The sequence below is a fragment of the Lagenorhynchus albirostris genome, chromosome 17, assembly GCF_949774975.1.
Source record: "Lagenorhynchus albirostris chromosome 17, mLagAlb1.1, whole genome shotgun sequence".
NCBI lineage: Eukaryota > Metazoa > Chordata > Mammalia > Artiodactyla > Delphinidae > Lagenorhynchus > Lagenorhynchus albirostris.
Genome location: NC_083111.1, coordinates 12,186,209 through 12,207,222, shown reverse-complemented (window position 1 = coordinate 12,207,222; position 21,014 = coordinate 12,186,209). Strand labels below are relative to the sequence as shown.

The 21,014-nt window shown below is 38.0% G+C and overlaps 1 protein-coding gene and 1 non-coding gene across 3 annotated transcripts in view; both read right to left on the bottom strand.

Moving 5' to 3' along the window:
• The window catches only part of MCMDC2 (minichromosome maintenance domain containing 2), a 37,278-nt gene extending 23,204 nt beyond the window's left edge, over positions 1 to 14,074 (bottom strand). The window contains exons 1-8 of one of the 2 annotated variants that reach the window (XM_060127814.1): positions 13,940 to 14,074; positions 13,722 to 13,852; positions 13,587 to 13,646; positions 11,552 to 11,747; positions 10,819 to 10,941; positions 10,594 to 10,698; positions 5,966 to 6,091; positions 3,755 to 3,992 (exon numbers count right to left, since the gene is read on the bottom strand). In XM_060127814.1, the coding sequence (XP_059983797.1) occupies positions 3,755 to 3,992; positions 5,966 to 6,091; positions 10,594 to 10,698; positions 10,819 to 10,941; positions 11,552 to 11,747; positions 13,587 to 13,646; positions 13,722 to 13,852; positions 13,940 to 14,033 (1,073 nt within the window). In that variant the 5' untranslated portion in view covers positions 14,034 to 14,074. The remainder of the gene's footprint in view (positions 1 to 3,754; positions 3,993 to 5,965; positions 6,092 to 10,593; positions 10,699 to 10,818; positions 10,942 to 11,551; positions 11,748 to 13,586; positions 13,647 to 13,721; positions 13,853 to 13,939) is intronic. The other variant, XM_060127813.1, reaches the window with a different exon arrangement.
• A 6,867-nt stretch (positions 14,075 to 20,941) lies between these two features.
• TRNAG-CCC (transfer RNA glycine (anticodon CCC)) lies at positions 20,942 to 21,014 on the bottom strand. The gene has a single exon. It is a non-coding gene; the product is annotated as a tRNA-Gly (tRNA).

Genomic DNA, 21,014 nt, shown 5'->3' with positions numbered 1-21,014 from the left:
ATTTTTTGAACTACTGATACAAGGTCACAGAGTAAAAGATCCAAATACAAAAATCAATTGTATCTCTATATACTCACAGCAAATATTTGAAAAATAAAATTAATAAAACACTGCCATTTTTCATAGCATCAAAAATACCAAATACTTAGAAATCAACTTAAATTATGTGCATGACCTTTACAAAACATTGCTGAAAGAAATTAAGATTTAAATAAATGGAGATATATACCATATTCACAGATTGGAAGACTCAACATTGTTAAGATGTAAATTCTTCCCAAATTGATTTATAAGTTAAATGCAGTTCCATCAAAATCCTTAAAGGCTCTTTTGGGGTGATGGGGATGGAGGCTGGTATTAACATATAGATTCTAAACTTTTTTTTTTTTTACGGTACGCGTTGTGGCCTCTCCCATTGCGGAGCACAGGCTCCGGACGTGCAGGCTCAGCGGCCATGGCTCATGGGCCCAGCCACTCCGCGGCATGTGGGATCTTCCCAGACCGGGGCATGAACCTGTGTCCCCTGCATCGGCACGCAGACTCTCAACCACTGTGCCACCAGGGAAGTGATTCTAAACTTTATAAGAAAATGTAAATGACCTAAAATAGTGCAAACAAATCTTAAAAATGAAGAATAAAGTTGCACTACCTGATTCAAAACTTAATATAGAGCTACAATAATCAAGAATGTGAGGCATAATTATAGACATAAAGGTCAAAATAACAGAAAAGAACGTTTAAATAGATATATACCCAGTTCAATTTTACACCTAAAATTGTTTATAACCAGTTTATAACCACTGTTTATAACCAGTTCAACTAATTTGCAACATTGGTAGCAAAGCAATTCAATGGGGAAAGGAAAGTCTTTTAAACAAATGGTATGGAAAAATTAGATAAATGCATAGGAAAAATATTAATCTTGGCTCCTACCTTGTAACACATACAAAAATTGACTTGTAATAGAAAACAGACCAATGTAAAAACAAATACTTCTAGAAGAAAACATAAAAGAATATTTTCATGACCTTGGGGTAGACAAAGATTTCTTAAACAGAACCCAGAAAACACTAAACATAAAAGAAAATAATAACCTAAACTAAAAGGACTGCTCATCAAAGATATCTTTAAGAAAATAACTCAAGCTTTAGACTGGGAGAAAAATTTCATGATACATATGTGATAATGGATGTGCATCTGGAAGAGCCCCATTTAAAAGTGAACAAAGGACCTGACACTTCAGAAAAGGAGATACATGAGTAACTAATAAGCACATGAAAAAGAGCTTGAATCAGTAGTCATCAAGGAAATGCAACTTAGAACTGTAGTGAGACACCATTTCACATATACTACAATGGCTAAATTGAGAAAGACTGACCACACTGGATGTTGGTGAGGATAGAAACAACTGGAACCTTAGGAATGTAAAATTGTAAAACCACTTTAAAAAACTGTTTGCCAGTTTCTTATAAAGTTATATAAACCTACCTTATGACACAATAATTCCACTCCTAGGTATTTACCCAAGATAATAAAAACCTAAGTCTACAAAAAGACTTATACAAGAGATGTTTATAGCAGCCTTACTTATATAGTCAAAACATGCAAAACCCAGGGCTTCCCTGGTGGCGCAGTGGTTAAGAATCCGCCTTCCAATGCAGGGGACATGGGTTCAAGCCCTGGTCCAGGAAGATCCCACATGCCTTGGAGCAACTAAGCCCGTGCGCCACAACTACTGAGCCTGGACTCTGGAGCCTGCGAGCCACAACTACTGAGCCCATGGGCACAACTACTGGAGCCCATGCTCTGCAACAAGAGAGGCCACTGCAATGAGAAGCCCGCACACCGCAACTAAGAGTAGCCCCTGCTCGCTGCAACTAGAGAGAGCCCACGCGCAGCAATGAAGACCCAAAACGCAGCCAAAAAACCCCCACAAATCCATTCATTGATTCATTCATCAAATAGCAATTGATCATCTTCTGTGTGCCATGCCCTGTCCTAGGACTTTGCTTTAATAATGAAAAAAAAAAACAAAACAAAACATGCAAAACCCAAATGTCTATCACGAGGAGAACAGATAAACAAATTCTGGTATATTCATATAATGGAACACTACTCATCAATAAAAACAATGAACTTCTGATACACACAACAGGGCCAATCTCAAAAACATGTTAAGCGGGGCTTCCCTGGTGGCACAGTGGTTGAGAGTCCGCCTGCCGATGCAGGGGACGCCGGTTCGTGCCCTGGTCCGGGAAGATCCCACATGCTGCGGAGCGGCTGGGCCCGTGAGCCATGGCCGCTGAGCCTGCGCGTCCGGAGCCTGTGCTCCGCAACGGGAGAGGCCACAACAGTGAGAGGCCCGCGTATCACAAAACAAAAAACAAAAAACATGTTAAGCGAAAGAAGCTAGACCCAAAAGAGTGTGCACTGTATGATCCTAGTTATACGAAGTTCAAGAACAGGAAGATTAACCTATGGTGACAGAAATCACCCGTGGAAATAGGAACTAATTGGAAGAGAGAATGAAGGACCTTTCCAAGGTAAAGGAAAATGGAAATGTTCCATATCTTATTGAGGTGATGGCTATAGGAGTGTATGTCATCTGTCAAGACTCATCGAATTGTATACCTAAGATCTGATTACTTCACTTTATTTATGTAAATTTTACCTAAAAAACAAAACAAAACACCAAATCTCTCATACAGCCCCAAATACCACAGGAAAAGATTAATGACAAACAGAAAAAGAGACAAAGGCTTTAATTTACAAGAGCTATCACAAATCAGTAAGAAATAAACAACTTAATTTAAAAAATGGACAATGGTCAAGGAGTTCATAGAAAAATAATAAAAAGTGTTTAACAAATTCTAAATGATGCTAAAACTTACTTCTAGTTAAAGAAATGCAAATTAAAATAAAATACCACTTTCCATCCATCAAATGGCAAAATTTTAAAGTTTGATAATACCCAGTGTTGGTGAGGCTGTTAGGAAACAAATATTCTCATGCTCATTAGTGTAAGATTAAATTGGTGCAATCTGTAGCAGTTAGCACTATACTTACATTGTGATTTAATTTTAATTTTAGCAAAACATCATCTGTCCAATTAAGTTAGAGCTAATTTGAATTTTATTTTTTTAATTTAAAATTCATTCTATAAATTTGTTTTTGCTTTATATTTGCATACATGATTTTAATATATGAAGCTTATTCCTAGCTTTTTGCACATTTAAGTAACTTTTTAAAAAGGGTACTTGCTAGTGGGGAGCCCCAATATGCTGAGTAGAGGCTTACTCCAAGGTTAGAGTGACACCCCCAAAACAGTAATTTTGCCACTTTTAACAGCCTTATTTGGGCACAATGAATCAATACTATTGAATGGAATCTTGAAGAAAAAGAAGAAAACAGCTTGTTAGCTCTAGCGGGGAGATTATTTTGAAGTGAAAACAAAGTACAAAAGCAGAACACTGATCTAGGGAATGGAGGACAAGGAAGCCTGCAAAGGAGCCATTTATTTAAAAAGGTCTGAGTGGGGAAACAAGTTGAAACTTCGAGTGGTTAGATTCTCAAAATGTTGAAAGCAAATATCCCATTTCTCAATTCATGTTTTAAAAAGTTTTGAACTTCATTGATAAAAGTTTATTTAAATATTTATACTGCTCAGATAAATTCCAAATATTTGTCTTGTAATAATGCTCATGGAAAAGATGTATGCAAATCTGTGACCAATTCATAATGTCATATATTTTACCTGTCTACGAGTAGAATATCACTTGTTATAATTAAAAGATCCAGGCAATCTTCCAGTTCCTTGTTACGGTCACTTGTCTGTACTAGACTCATCAACAAACAGAGCTTGAGCAAATTGTAAGTCCCAGGAGGAACAATTTGTGATGCAAAGACATTGGCAAGTATTGCTGTAAACTTCCAGTACGAGCTGGAAGTCAAAGAGAGGAGACACCTGAAATTGTCGCTAATTCCTGAAGGAACTGAAAGTAAATATTACATATATGTTAAAAAGAGTTTTTTAAAACAAGAAAATGATATTATAGACATCTAATTCCATTTATCTAAAATATTATCAAATTGCAGTTCTTTTAATGATGCCACATTCAAATTATTACAATGATATTAAATTATGATGAGAGGTCACTCTGGTCTATCATTTCTATCCCAAGGAATGCAGTGAGAAGAAGCAGTCAACCTTTGTGCCCACATAGACTGGCTGAGGGTTGCAAGCAAATCTCTCATTTTTTTCCTTTTAAGTAAGACCTATGTGAGCAAAGCCAGATCATGGGGTTCTTGTACTGCAGTGTTTGCTTCTACATATCTATGTTTGAAATATTATCACCTTTAGTGAGGTCTAAAAAGCAGAATGGGAAATATTTGATTATTGCTGTTAAAAGGGGAGATTTATACTCTACTACTTCAACATATACTGTAACATTCTAGACCTTCTCCACTACCTTATTCTGTCCAACTCCTGAAAGAGATGAGTGTTTTAATCCAGTTGGTCAGTTTGGGAGAAACAGCTGCGCACATGTAACCCAGTCCCTTTCTCCTTCCTCTTAGGCTGTCATCACAGGGCAATGATTTCTTCTACTCATCGATGCCCATGGACCAAGGGAGGCCTACATTAGTGTAGCTCTTGCCACATTTGGGTGGTTAAATCTGCCTAATTCTGGAGTTCAGCAGGAGAAAGTACACTTCACCTACATATATATCATGTTCTGCCACCAAATCAGTAAATCTTAAAGCACTTCACAGCAGAAAATATTTTAAATATCTTTAAAATGCCTATTGTTCATTAGTAGTTTCTTTCTTCAATATTTTTATTCTTTTAAGAAGTTTTTCTCAGGAATTCCCTGGTTGTCCAGTGGTTAGGACTCTGTGCTTCCAATGCAGGGGGCATGGGCCCGATCCCTGGTCGGGGAACTAAGATTCCCACAAACCACACATCGCAGCCAAAAAATAAATAAATAAATAAAGCTTTCTCTTCAAAATAAGCAGAGATATCTAGAATCCATTGCATTTAAATTCAACTTGGGCCTCTGTTATTGCAGATGGTTATCTAGGGAATAGAAAAAAAAATCTAACTTCATTATTTAAGATTTAAATAGCCTGTCCTATATTTAGATATTTGTGTGCCAAGTTAAGAGTAGGTCTGCTCTCCGCTTTTGTTTACTTAATTCTTAATTAGGTTGCAAGGAAATTATCAGTAATAAGGGTGATATTTTGGGGACCAACTGCCTTTCTCTTTTGTCTTATTTCTCAATTGGTTCAAAACTCAGCTGAGGAAAAGGATGCCATTTTATTCGGCTCTTTTTCTCAGACCACAACAGTTACTTAGTTAGAAAACAAAGGGCTGGATAGAAAAACCTTCTAACTAATCTCTAACTCTTGGCATCTTAAAACATTTTCCTTGTTGGTAATTATTAAAAAAAAAAAAAAAATCTAGGGGCTTCCCTGGTGGCGTACTGGTTGAGAGTCCATCTGTCGATGCAGGGGACACAGGTTCGTGCCCTGGTCTGGGAAGATCCCACATGCCGTGGAGCGGCTGGGGCTGTGAGCCATGGCCGCTGAGCCTGCGCGTCTGGAGCCTGTGCTCCGCAATGGGAGAGGCCACAGCAGTGAGAGGCCTGCGTACCACCAAAAAAAAAAAAAAAAATCAAAATAAGGTTTAGCCAAAAGAAAGGAGTCCTTCCTGTGGGCAAGGTTTCACATTATCTTGCTTTATTTCCTTTGCAGCATTTATTATCTAAAATTGTCTTATTAATTAGTTTACAGATTTATTGACTGTCTACCATATGATTTAAGAGTAGGAACCCTGACTGTCCTCATCACAACTGTATCCCTAGTGCTTTGAAGAGTGTCCAGCACATAGGCAACCAATACTTATTTCCTGAACAAATGGATTTAAATTTAAATATTTGTTAATATATGATACTAACATTTTTCTTACCTTTTGGATTGAAAAAAGTGATACTATTTGCCTCTATACAGAGAGCAGTTTGTGATGTTTTTACACAGGTTGGAATTCCAATAATCTTATACTCATTTCCTATATTCATTTCATTCACTAATTCATCTAAAATTGTTAAACACAAAAGAAAATAACTATTTACTAAACAAAACTTTTACATGATCATATGGTTCAAAGATCTAAAACCAGTAACAATTCAGTAGTTCAATGAGTTGCTAAGTATTTACTTTTGTTTAGTATAATATGCATATTGAGTGGCATTAATATCAATACTGTCAAAGTGACTATACTAACCAAGGCAATCTACAGATTCCATGCAATCTCTATAAAATTACCAGTGGCATTTTTCACAGAACTAGAACAAAAAATCTTAAAATTTGTATGGAGACACAGAAGACCCCAAATAGCCAAAGCAATCTTGAGAAAGAAAAACAGAGCTGGGGGAATCAGGCTTCCTGACTTCAGACTATACTACAAAGCTCTAGTCATCAAAACAGTATGGTACTGGCACAAAAATAGAAATATAGATCAATGGAACAGGATAGAAAGCCCAGAAATAAACCCATGCACCTATGGTCACTTAATATATGACCAAGGAGATAAGACTATACAATGGAGGAAAGACAGTCTTTTCAGTAAATGATGCTAGAAAAACTGGACAGCTACATATACATAAATGAAATTAGAACATTCTTTTTTTTTTTTTTTTTTTTTTTGCGTTACGCAGGCCTGTCACTGTTGTGGCCTCTCCCATTGTGGAGCAACAGGCTCCGGATGCGCAGGCTCAGCGGCCATGGCTCACGGGCACAGCCGCTCCGCGGCATGTGGGATCTTCCCGGACCGTGGCATGAACCCGTGTCCCCTGCATCGGCAGGCGGACTCTCAACCACTGCGCCACCAGGGAAGCCCTAGAACATTCTTTAACACCATACACAAAAATAAACTCAGAACGGATTAAAGACCTAAATGTGAGACTGGACACTATAAAACTCTTAAAGGAGAACATAGGCAGAACACTCTCTGGCATAAATCACAGCAATATCTTTTTCGATCCATCTCCCAGAGTAATGGAAATAAAAACAAAAATAAACAAATGGGACCTAATTAAACTCAAAAGCTTTTGCACAGCAAAAGAAACCATAAACAAAATGAAAAGACAACCCACAGAATGGGAGAAAATATTTGCAAATGATGTGACTGACAAGGGATTAGCCTCCAAAATTTACAAACAGCTCATGCAGCTTAATATCATCAAAACAAACAACCCAATCAAAAAATGTGCAGAAGACCTAAATAGACATTTCTTCAAAGAAGACATACAGATGGCCAAGAAGCACATGAAAAGATGTTCAACATTGCTAATTATTAGAGAAATGCAAATCAAAACTACAATGAGATACCACCTCATACCAGTCTGAATGCCTATCATCAAAAAAATCCACAAACAACAAATGCTGGAGAGGGTGTGGAGAGAATGGACCCCTCCTACACTGCTGGTGGGAATGTAAATTGATACAACCACAATGGAGAACAGTATGGAGGTTCCCTAAAAAACTAATAATAGGACTACCATATGATCCTGCAATCCCACTCCTGGGCATATATCTGGAGAGAAACATGGTCCGAAAGGATGCATGCACTCCAATGTTCATTGCAGCACTGTTTACAATAGCCAAGACACGGAAGCAACCTAAATGTCCATCGACAGAGGAATGGATAAAGAAGATGTGGTACATATATACAATGGAATATTACTCAGCCATTAAAAAGAGTGAAATAATGCCATTTGCAGCAACATGGATGGACATGGAGATTGTCATACTGAATGAAGTAAGTCTGACAGAGAAAGGGAACTATCATATGATATTGCTTATATGTGGAATCTAAAAAGAAATGATACTAATGAATTTATTTACAAAACAGAAACAGACTCACAGACTTAGAGAACGAACTTATGGCTACCAGGGGGGACGTGGGGGGAGAAGGGATAGTTAGGGAGTGTGGGATTGACATGTACACACTGCTGTATTTAAAATGGATAACCAACAAGGACCTACTGTATAACACAGGGAACTCTGCTTAATACTATGTAACAACCTAAATGGGAAAAGAATTTGAAAAAGAATAGATACATGTGTATGTATAGCAGAATCACTTTGCTGTACACCTGCAACTATCACAACATTGTTAATCAACTATACTCCAATATAAAATTAAAAATTAAAAACAAATAAAACCAGCAACAATTTAGTAGTTCAGTTAGTTGCTAAGTAGTTACTTTTGTTTAGTATACTACGCATATTGAGTGGCATTATTAATATAAATTGAGAAAATTTTGTTGCTGATAAATTTTGATACTTATAGGTGATGAATTAACTTCAAGAAGCATGTGACATAGCAACTAGATAGTGTCCTATAATAGTCAAAAGGCAAAATAAGATCATTGTGTTTAAAATTAAACATCTTTCCATTAAATGACAAGAGATGTTAATAAAAATGACCTTATAAGTAATAATTTTATTTGGGAAGAAAATCATTTTAAAAAGTATTATTCACAGTCTGTAATATAGGCAAGTCACTTTTATACACATTATCTAATTGTAAACTATAAGACAGATATTGTTATCCCCACTTTATATATGAAGAAACTGAGAGTGATTTGCACCAGGCTAAGTAGTTAAGTAGCAGAACTGAAATTCCCATCTGGGTCTGCCCATGTCTAAAGTCTACCCAGCACAGGGAACTCTACTTAATGCACTGTGGTGACCTAAGTGGGAAGGAAATCCAAAAAAGAGGGGATACATGTATATGTATAGCTGATTCATTTTGCTGTACAGTAGAAACTAACACAACATTGTAAAGCAACTATGCTCCAAAAAAATTAATTAAAAAAAAAAGAAAAACAAATACCGTCAATGAAAATGTATCCATTTGTAATACAAATAAACTCTTTTGAATCAAAATAAATAAATAAATAAAGTCTACCCAAAAGACAATTTACTAGGTTCCTCTCTCACCTCTACAGACTGAGCAAAGCTTTTGCACAAGTTCAAAATTTATTCTAAAAAACATACGCTAAAAATCTTGAGCCTCCATTATACAGTTAGAATTTGGATGGTTGTAAAACTATGAAAGAAAGGCTTACAAGGAGGAGCAAGGATTAACTTCCCTCTGTGATCAAACACTGATCTCCATTTCTTTCCTCCTCTCTGTTTCTCTCTCTGTGTCTCTCTGTCTCTTTTAGAGCCGGAGAGCATATTGATATACCCTGTAGAACTAGATGGGAAGAATCAGCCCCAAGATTTGAGAAAATAAAAACCCCAAACCAAATAAACAAACATTCCCCCTGTCCCACCCCCCAAAAAACCCATGAAGGATACAGTATGAATTACAAGGAGAAAATTAAAGCAAATCATTTTTCAACTGTTCCTTGGAATCGTGGATGTGTCCTGAAGTCAAGAAAGGGTCAAGAAGAAGGCTAGGAGGCTGGGAAGTCTGGGTATCTCTGCTGAGAACCCCCAAAGGCCTGCTTTTATTAATTTAACTTTTAAAAATGTATTTGGGTCCTATTAAGAGTTTATTAGAAGAAAGGGTTTTCTACTAAAATATAAGTTGGATAGTCACTTAAATTTCTATATTGTAATGTATGGTTTGTATATAATAGAATTAAGTAGTTAAAATCATAGACTTTGAAGCTAGAATGCCTGAGTTTGAATCATGGCTGTGCCATGTACTAGCTGTGTAACCTTGGAAAAGTTACTTAACTTCTCTGTGTGTCCATTTCTACACTGTAAAATGGAGATAACAATAGAACCTACTTGAAAGAGTTGCTGTGACTAAATGAGTTAATATATGTAAAAGTGCCTGGCACATAGTAATTGATATTAAAAATTACCTATTATCATCTGGGCTTACACGCCTGCCTTGTCCTTGCCAGGCCATGGTAAAAAGACTTCTTGTTTGAGTCTCTGCTTTCTAACCCTTGAGTTTCCTACACATGGTTGACATTCAAGATCTCTCTTTACGAAAAGTTTAATTCTTCCAATTTTAGCCCAAGAAAAGAGACTGAACCCCATCCTCATTTTCACAGTTCTGGCTTCTCAACTATGACTCACTCTTCCATGGGTGATTGATACTGATAATGATTTCCTCCTTTATGGCAGAATCTGTCTACTCACAGGTCTTTACCCATGCAGTTCTCAACAGTTAATCATATGTCAATGCTCATTCATTGATTTAACAAACATTTATTGAGTTTTTACTATGTGCAGTAAAAAACCTAAGTCCCTACCCTCCTGAAGCTTATAGTTTAAAACAATAACTCCAATATTTATATAAGACATACACATACAATAATGGGAGATTATTACTGTAAATAATTGTGACCCTGAGACTTAGCATAGTGCTTGAGACATAGCAGGTGCTAATATCTTAAGTGAATGTTGTATGACTGAATGAATAATTGCTACATTAGCTAAATATGAGTCTTTAAAATACTCAAGAAAGAGAAGACCTATTATTTTCAAGCTTTGAAGTACCATTTATAATATATAAGCATAAACAAGTCAATTATATAGTTTATATATTTTAGTGCAAATAGAACTTACCTCTGAGGAAGACTGTGAGAGATTGAAACCTAAATGGCTGGTTGTTAGAATATCCTTGAAAAGCACGAAGTGCCTTTGTGGTAATTATTTCAACTATCTGTTTATCTTAAGGCAAAGAGTAAAAAAGAATCAGTTATTAGAATATATATTCAATTTAATTTCCACATTAAAATATCAGACATTATTTTAAAAATTGTAATTGTAAAACGTAAATGCATTTTTTACCACCAAGTACTCTAAATTTTCTGTCTTCTTGAAGTGAAGATGAACATAGATTACACAAAAAGTCATTTCTTATTGTTGCAGACTCTGTAGCACCAGGTACATGCACTCTTATATACTGAAATCCTGAAAGAAAACAGTTAAGCTAAATTTGCCTTCAGATTTAGCTTTCCATTTTCAATCCTTTAAAATGAATCTAATTCAACATACAATTAAATCAGTTTTGCATGTGGGTTCATAGCAGTTCAATTAACATTTATTGCATGGCTATTTCTTGCCAGGCACTGGTGATATGGATACTTAAGCACACAATTTCAATAGGTGGCAATAAGAAACAGATAATTTCAATATGCAGTATTCATATACAAAGTGTTCAGAGAGAAGAGAGGAGAGGCATCCAACCCAATAAGAGGTGGGGATGAATGGAAAAGGTGTCCTGGAAGTTAAGCCAAAGGGTTGAGAGAGGACATTACATGGAGAGGGAACAGCATGAACAGTCATGAAACAGCGTGTGAGAAAAACAAGTACTTCAGCAACACAAGAGCATCTGTTAAATTATAGGGGAGAGGTGTGGAAGAAAGAACGAATTTCAAGATTATGCAAAGCAGACTTGTAAACATTAGGAGACACCTAATTTTACTCCATTCTTTCTATGCTGTGAATGTTTTTTAACTAATTGTAAACATGATTTAAGATTAAACAATAAATTGCTTTGATTTTACATTTTAATATTTACCTTTTGAAAGAGGGCATGCTTCATCTGAACATAGAAATCTTGCACCTTGTGTATACTTGGTTACAGTTGTCATTGCAATCACAATTCCTTGCATCATATAAAATCTTTGAGATGTATAATCAAGCGGAAACTCACAAAGATCAAGACTATAACTTGGCAGAGGAGGTAAATGTGTTAACTTCAGCAGTATATTAATCTAATAAGAACACAAAAATAGTATTAATAAAAATTGCAGATCCAATTGGACTTACATTACAATATAGTAAGTATATTTGTAGGTTAAATCAAACAGATAATTTGTTAGTAGTATTAGGAAACAATCTTTTGAGCATTAAGAGAAAAGTGATTTAGATATAAAATTAAAGATGCAAAATCCTTATAATCTGATATTTTAATTGAAAATATCATTATGAACTCATTTTTCTTTAAAAATACACATTTCTCGCTATATTCACTGAAAAGAGTTATTTATAAAACAATGACAACTCAATAGCAACAAACACTTCTAGTGCCCAGATCTCTAAATATAATTTCTCATGAAAAGGAACCAGAGCTCCTTAGGGGAAATGGCTGATTCCATGGGGCAGAAAATACACCAGATGGACCTCCTTGTACATCTCCTTGTGATAGAAACCAGGGGGGCTTAAAAACTAATGAAATGTGTCAAAAGGACATAAGAAGAAACTTTAAGGAGCTCCCAATGACCAAAGTTAGATAATATAGGCATCAAAAAGAATGACAAAGATTCATTGAAACCTATCAGATATATTTAAAAATTCATGTAATTCCTCATAATTTAAAAAAGGAAAAACAAACAAAAAATATTGGTCATCATTGGAGGCTGTTATATTTCAACTCATCACTATGAAAATTTATAGATTGGAAAGAATCAAACATTCCTTCTACTTTTCCTGTACAAATTGTATTGCAGGGTAACCAAATAGTTGATGAGAGGAAAAACCTCTCTTACAGGATAGTTTCAGCCAGTAAATATAGAAAGTTTGCTAAAATTAGGAAAATCACAATTTTGAAACTCCTAATGAAATAATGGAATCTAGGCAGTGACTATCAATAGCTGCGAAAACCATTAGGTGACAGTTGATGGGAGACTGTATATTGGAGGAATCAGACTGACATCATCTGCACCCACTGCTCAATTGTGGCATTGCTAAAAGTGGGATAACAAATAGGACAGTTCTCCTAATGTAGGGCAGTATGAAACACATGACACTATGATATATTCTCATCAAAATGAGTTGAATTTGAATCTAAGCAAGTCTTTAGAGCCAATTTTTTTTCCAGAAATTTGGTGTCTAGGGGTATAAGTTAAATACTACAAGAACATAATCAGACAAGTCCAGATGAGACATTTTACAGGACAATTAACTAGCTTCTTCAAAAATTCAATGGCGTAAAAAAGGAGGGGGAGGAAATGGCTCTAGATTAAAAGAGACTTAGGGAGATGTAAGAACCAGTTATAATGTGTGTACCTTGTTTTAGTTCTGACTTGAACACATCAATTGTGAGACAGCCTTGAGACCCCGACTGGGTAAATTTCAATATGGACTGGATATTAGATGATACCAAGGAATTATTATTTTTTTTGTAAATGGTAATAATGGCATTGTGGTTATATAACAAAAATGTCCACAATTTTTAGAGGTTGATACATACCGAAGTATGTAGGGGTGAAATACAGAATGTATTTTAAAGATTTGCTTTAAAACATTTCAGAAAAAAAGTGATGATGCCAGTATGGCAAAATATTGCAAACGATTAAATCTGCGTGATAGATATATGGAGGTTCACTGTATTATTCTCATTATTTGGGGGTATGTTTGAAATGTTTTATTATAAAAATGTTTAATGTTATAAGTGATAAAACAGGAAGTAAAGATGCATATGTAAGATAATTTATTAAACTTTGAAAATATGTTTAAACAAAAAATATATATGAATATAAAAATATTTATTTACAAGGTATCATGAAAGTATTGTGCCTTAGTTTTCTTTGTTAAATTTAACTAAAACTTACTTGAGCTTCAGTCTGTAATTGTTCAATTAATGAGAGAGTCTTAACAGCAATAAAACAGACCTGTGATTTCAAACAAAAAATCAAAGAAGTTAGCAAAAATTCCATGTGGCATAAAATTATCTTTCTTTAACTTACTGATTGAAAAACTTGAGCAGCTTTTAAAGGCTGGTGTAAAATATGATTTCCAAGTTCAGCATCCAACTCAATAATATCAGAGGGATTTATTAAAATACTGAATCGATAGACAGCATAACTTTGTTTTGAATCTGTAAAAATACACAAGTATAAAAATGAGGACAGTTATACGTAGGACTTTAAAGTTTCTAAAATAAAGTCAACTTTGCTGAACATACCACTGTAGGATTTGCAACTGTCTATGAACTTTTGGAGGCCTCCACTTCTGTCAAGATAGATAAGGGCTGCCTCTTTCATTTTTAGATTTGACATTTTCTCCTAGTTAATGATTCTTCTCTTTTACTGAATGATTAAATCACAGCTGCTGGTGAAGACTACAGAGAGTGAAATTCATAGAAAAGACAGGAACACCTAGAAATAAAATAAAAGTTACATTTAAGGATCTATAATAAAACTGTTTAAACTATTAAATGTAAAATTGAGGGTGAAATAAAATGAGGTAAAATTTCCAACTTAAAAAATTCCTGTGAGTTCCCTGGTGTCCTAGTGGTTACGATTCCGGGCTTTCACTGCCATGGCCTGGGTTCAATCCCTGGTCCGGGAACTGAGATCTGGTAAGCCGTGCGGTGCACACACAAAAATTTCCTACTCAAAGAGAAACAAAACTGGTTTCTCTTGCCAAATGATATTTTTATCAACACTAGGTTATGAGCCTCTCCATAAGATTTCAAATTTAAGAACAGGAGCCTCAAATGTCTCTCTACAGAGTAGGTATACCAAAAATGCTTGTTGAAACTAATATTGGATAATGAGGTCCCCTTGCAGGCGTTGTTTAAAAAAATGAAAGTGGTAAAATCTGTTTCACAAATTCAATATAAGTAACAAAGTATAGCTAGCCTAAGAAGTCTGAAAACCTGGATCTAGATCCAGCATTTGCTAGTTGCTATGGGTAAATCACCCAACCTCTCTTGGTTCATCTGTAGGAAATTAAGGGGTTGTATTAGATGATAAGGCCTCTTCTGGCTTTAAATTTTCTATCAGTGACCAACATAAAACACTAAACCATAGTAATGAGAGTGGAATACATAAAATTCATTTAAAGACAGCAAACACCAATTGGAAACAATATATGCCAAACATTGTATTAGGGTCTAGGGATAAAATGAATAAAATTGAATCCTGCTTTCAATGGCTGCCAATTTAGAGGAGTCAGAAATAATGACTATCACATGTATTCATTATCAAGTATTTATTGGGCATTTACTATTTATTGGGTATCAGACTGTCCTAGGCACTGGGGATACAAAGATCAGTAAAATATAGTCCCTACTGTTCAGAGAGTACAGTGAGGGAAAATAGATATGTAAAAAATTATAATTCTGTACAACTTACGTGCTATTAAAGAAATATTAATGTACTAGAGAGCACAGAAGGAACAACATACACGAAACAGCTCACAAAATTTGGGGTCATCCTCGTGTAGGGGTCATAATATTTTCTATTGTTTTAGGACATTTTGATTTAATACAGTGGGGACATAGACATGAAGTGATAAATTCTACTTTAAAGGTGACATTTGATAGGTAAGATGTCACTAATTGAAGGAGAGGTGAAGAGAGGAAGAGAGTTTTCCAAGGAGAGAGGTAATCCCCCTTCCCCTAATTTTCAGACCCACACTGTTGAATCCATACCCCTGCTCCTTGGAGTTCAGGTCACTTTCCAAAGAAAAGTAATCGAGACTGTCCTTCTCCCTATTATATGGCGGGGGGTGGGGAGGGGTGGAGGGACGCACGGGGGGAGGGAGCGGGGAGAGAAACTTCGGAGTTTATTTCTCTGTGGCCCTAAGTTCAACCATCTTAAAGTGTGTGCTGTGTTCAGAACGTTCCATCTGTGCTTCATGAGAACATAAGGTTTCCGGGGCCGAATGAAGGGAGGCTGCTAAAAAGGAAATGGCTGGGTGGAGCTCAACCAGATTGAAAAATTTTGAAGTCCACGATGATTATACAGACAAAGGGAAACCATCAAAGTTTTTAACAGGTGAGTAATATGGTCAGATTTTTATTTTGTAAATCAGTACTTGCCGCCAGTGCGGAAAGTGGGTTGGAATAGAGGAAGAAGTGTCAATAATCAGTTTCTAAGTATTGAAAATAGGCCTGGGAGATGGATGGCCCAATCTAGGGCATTAGGGGTGAAATGGAATGGAGGAGCTGGATTCCGGACATTTTTTTTTTTAAAGATTTCACCCTGGACATGGTACCCGGTCTGTGAGGGTGGGTGGATGATGCCGCTCTAATGGAAATACGGAAGCCAGGAGAAGACGAGGGAAATAATAAGGTAAAGCTCCTTTGAAATATGCTGACTCTGACGGGCTCCTGGGACATCCAAATAGAAGCACTGGGGCGACATAAACCAGGGCCTAGCGTTCAGGAACTTAAAAAAGGCTAGAGAGAACGCTGCTCTGGGCATCACCTGGGTAAAGCGGGCGTCGTCCTGGGAGGGGATGCATTTCCAAGGTATGGGAAAGTGGAGGAAAAGACATGGACGCCTTTGGAAAAGCACCCAATAAGCGAACCGGGATAAAATTCTGCAGGTCTTCCCACAGCCTAAAGAACCCAAGTGTTGGTTCCCTTGAAACAGACGCGGGGGCGTGTCTTCTCTGAGGGCCGCGGCAGCAGGAAACCACCTCACAACCAAAGTGGATGGAAAGCGAATCCGGCCTCACACCCTGGGCTCCAGGGCCCGTCCCACCCTCAGAAGCAACCTCCAGCACTGCGGACCCCAACCCATCAGTGTCTGACCACCCCCCCCCGCCCCCCGACTCTCGCACCCACCGAGCTTCGCCCGTCGCGCGCCACCTCGAGCCCGAGCCCGGGAACCAGCAGGCCCACGCGCGCATGCGCGCACCTCCCGGCCGTTGGCTGCGTGGAGCCTTCCGGGACCGCCCCTTCCGGTCACCAAGGCAACTACCCTGACATGCCCTCCACCCTCTTTATTAATAGAGTCGCTCGTGCTTCCTCCCTGCAGGCAAAGGATAGAAAGAAAGATAGAGACCCTCGGTTTTCGTTGTTATCGCAGGCCAAGGGTGTCCCTGTTTGTTTAAAAAAAACTTACTAAAAACTCTCCTGGTGGGAATGCAAAACGGTGGAGACAGTTTGGAAAACTTTCCCTGATAAAGAACCACAGAGTTCTTTATATGACCCAACAATTACATGTCACATATTACATATTATACATAGATAATATGAGAGGGAATATAGAACATATGTTGACACAAGTACTTATATGTGAATTTTTAGAGTATTGATGTTTATAGTATTATAATAGCCAAAAAGTGGAAACAACTGATAAATAGGTAAATAAAATGTGGTATATCCATACAACGTAATGTTATTTGGCCATAAAAAGGAATGAGGTCCTAATAATGTGCTACAACATGGATGACCCTTGGAAATACTATGTAAAGCAAAAGATTTAGCTAGATAGGAAAGGCCAAATATTGTATGATTCTGCTTATGTGCAATGTCCCAAATAGACAAATCTGAGAGAGCGAAAATAAATCAGTGGTTGCCTGGGGCTTAAGGGGTGGAGAGTGACTGCTATTGGGTATGTTGTTTTTTTTTTAATTAAAAAAATTTTTTCTTTAATATACATAAAACTTACCAGTTTAGGTTAAGAATCCGCCTGTCGGGCTTCCCTGGTGGCGCAGTGGTTGAGAGTCCGCCTGCCGATGCAGGGGACACGGGTTCGTGTCCCGGTCCGCGAAGATCCCATATGCCACGGAGCGGCTGGGCCCGTGAGCCATGGCCGCTGAGCCTGCGCGTCCGGACCCTGTGCTCCGCAACGGAAGAGGTCACAACAGTGAGAGGCCCACGTACCACAAAAAAAAAAAAAAAAAAAAAAAGAATCCTGTCAATGCAGGGGACACGGGTTCGACCCCTGGTCCGGTTAGATCCCACATGCCGTGAAGCAGTTAGGCCCGAGCGCCACAACTACTGAGTACGCTCGCTAGAGCCTGCAAGCCACAACTACTGAGCCTGCGTGCCTAGAGCCCGTGCTCTGCAACAAGAGAAGCCACCGCAATGAGAGGCCCACGCACCGCAACGAAGAGTAGCCCCCATGGGGGCTTCTCTAGTGGCGCAGTGGTTGAGAGTTCGCCTGCCAATGCAGGGGACACGGGCTCGTGCCCCGGTCCGGGAAGATCCCACATGCCGCGGAGCGGCTGGGCCCGTGAGCCATGGCAGCTGAGCCTGCGCGTCCGGAGCCTGCGCGTCCGGAGCCTGTGCTCCGCAACGGGAGAGGCCACAACAGTGAGAGGCCCACATACCGCAAAAAAAAAAAAAAAAAAAGAGTAGCCCCTGCTCGACCCAACTAGAGAAAGCCTGCACATAGCAATGAAGACACAAAGCAGCCAAAAATAAAATAAATAAAACGAATAGATAAATACAAGAAAAATTAATTAAAAAAAAAACAACATCACTTTAACCATTTTTTTTGTGTGTGGTACGCGGGCCTCTCACCGCCGCGGCCCCTCCCGTTGCGGAGCACAGGCTCTGGACGCGCAGGCCCAGCGGCCATGGCCCACGGGCGCAGCTGCTCCGACGCAGGCGGGATCCTCCCGGACCGGGGAACGAACCCGCGTCCCCCGCATCGGCAGGCGGACTCCCAACCACTGCGCCACCAGGGAAGCCCCACTTTAACCATTTTTAAGTGTACAGTTCAGCGATGTTAAGTACATCCACATTGTGAAACCTCACCACGATCCACCTCCAGAACTTTTTCATCTTCCCAAATGGAAACTTGGCCCCCGTTAAACAATAACTCCCCATTTCCAGGCTCCCCACTCTCCCACCTGCCCCTGACAACCAGCATGCTATGGTCTGTCTCTGTGAATTTGACTACTCTAGGTACCTCATGGAAGTGGCATCATACAGTACCTGTCCTTTGTGACTGACTTATTTCACTTGACAAAATGTTTCAAGGTTCATCCATGTCATAACACGTCAGTACTTCCTCTTAAAGGCCGAATAATATTCCATTTTATGTATATACCACATTTTGTTTATCCACCCACACACGGTTTCTTTTCAAGGTGATGAAAACGTTCAAAATTGATTGTGGTGATAGTTGCTCAACTCTGAAGAAACCAAAAGCCAGTGGATTTGACACTTCAAATGGGTTAATTCTAAGGTATGTGAATTAAATATCAATAAAGCTGTTAGCAAAAAACCAAAACTTGTGCTGAGTCCTCCCCCGTTAGTATTTCTTGGTGCGGTTATGCATGGGGGTGGGGCATCAGGAGGTGGAAGGTTGGACCACATGCCATGGAAAAGTAATTGAAGCCACCCCTTCAGTATTTAACAGGGTTGACAGAACACCACAGAATTTGTTTCTCTGGGGGGAATATAATCTATATGAGTGACGAGGTGAGGAAAATATTTTGCTGAACTAGAAATCAATTTGCAACAGCAAAGGGCTGTTAAAACTGTCTCGTACTACAATTCTGTGGTCATGAACACTATTGATATTTTAGATGAGAAGAACTAGGCTATGGTCTGCTGATGGATCTTGTGTTTTATGGTAGAATCAATTCTTCAAAAAGGCATTCATATATAGTTTAAAGTTTTGCAGGGGAACCCGTGTCCCCTGCATTGGCAGGCGGGTTCTTAACCACTGCTCCACAAGGGAAGTCCCGCCAATCTGTTTTTAATAAGGAAAGCAGCCGCTCCAGTCCTCCTTGGAAACCCTGAGGAGTCTTCTCTTTTCTCCCCTACCAGTCAAATAAGAAGCACTGAAATTTTGATTCTAGATATCACTATCATTTTCAGAGAGTTTGCAATGTGCAGTAGTGGACTGAATACTTAAAAATTTAAGTGCAAAAAAAAATTTAAGTGCTTTTCTTATGTCTAACATATTTTAAAGTATTACTAAAAACATAAAAACCTATTAGAAGATTCTACTGGACTTGGTTGATTTAAAACTCCATTATTACTTTGGCATGGAAATGAATTGTTATGGTTAACTGATTAACCAAAACTTATTGATACACTGCTGTAAATACTCAGCATTTTATTATTACAGAATATCACTGAACATCACAAATTTTCAGTGGCAGGTTGAGAATTAGAAGCCCCCCCAATAGGTTAAAATTTTAAATTTTAAAGTAGATATCCCATGTGTAAAACTAGTAACTTATGCAAGAAGCAACAGTTATTTTTAGGTACACTCATATAGGGCATTTGTTAGGCAGATTCATAAAGATGAATACTTCATAAGTGATAGGTTCATTTTAATTTTTTAACTTGGGGGTGGTGGTGTGGAAGAGGACTGCTTTATGCAAATCAAAGTCCTTTCCCTTTCCATTCTCATCCCCTCTCCCATTTTTCTTTTTCAGCAGCTACACAGGACCTGCTCTCATGCTTTTAATTTTTTTAGAGCAGTTTTTAGGTTCACAGCAAAACTGAGTAAAAGTTACAGAGTTCCCTCTGCCTTCCCTTCTTTTTCTAGTTTCCTAAGGTAGAAACTTACTGATTTTAGATCTTTCTTCCTTTCTAATATATGCATTCAATGCTATAAATCTCCCTCTAAGCACTACTTTCTTTGTATCCACAAATTTTGATATTTTGTTTTCATTCATTTAGTTCAAAGCATTTTAAAATTTCTCTTGATATTTCTTCTTTGATCCATGTATTATTTTTAAGTATGTTGTTTAATCTTCATGTATATAACTGGGACTTTCCAGTTATTTTTTGTTATTGATTTCTAGTTTAATTCCATTGTGGTTTTAGAGCAGACATTATATGATTTCTACACTTTTAAATTTGGTAAACTGTGTTTTTTATGGCCCAGAATTTGATCTATCTTGGTGAGTGTTCCATGTGAACTTGAGAAGAATGTGTTATCTGCTGTTTTTGGATGAAGCAGTCTACAGAAGTCACTTCTATCCAGTTGATTGACGGTGTTGTTGAGTTCAACTAGGTCCTCGCTGATTTTCTGCCTGCTGGATCTGTCCATTTCTGAGAGACGGGTGTTGAAGCATGCCTAACGTAGCTTTATATACCCTGTTGTTAGGCGCATACATATTAAAGATAGTTATGTCTTGGAGAATTGACTCCTTTATAATTATGTTTGTTTTATCTATCTATCTGTGCCAGGTCTTAGTTGCAACATGTGGGATCTTCGTCGTGGCATGCGGGATCTTTGCTGTGGCATGAGGGATCTAGTTCCCTGACCAGGGATCGAACCTGGGCCTCCTGCATTGGGAGTGCAGAGTCTTAACCACTGGACCACCAAGGA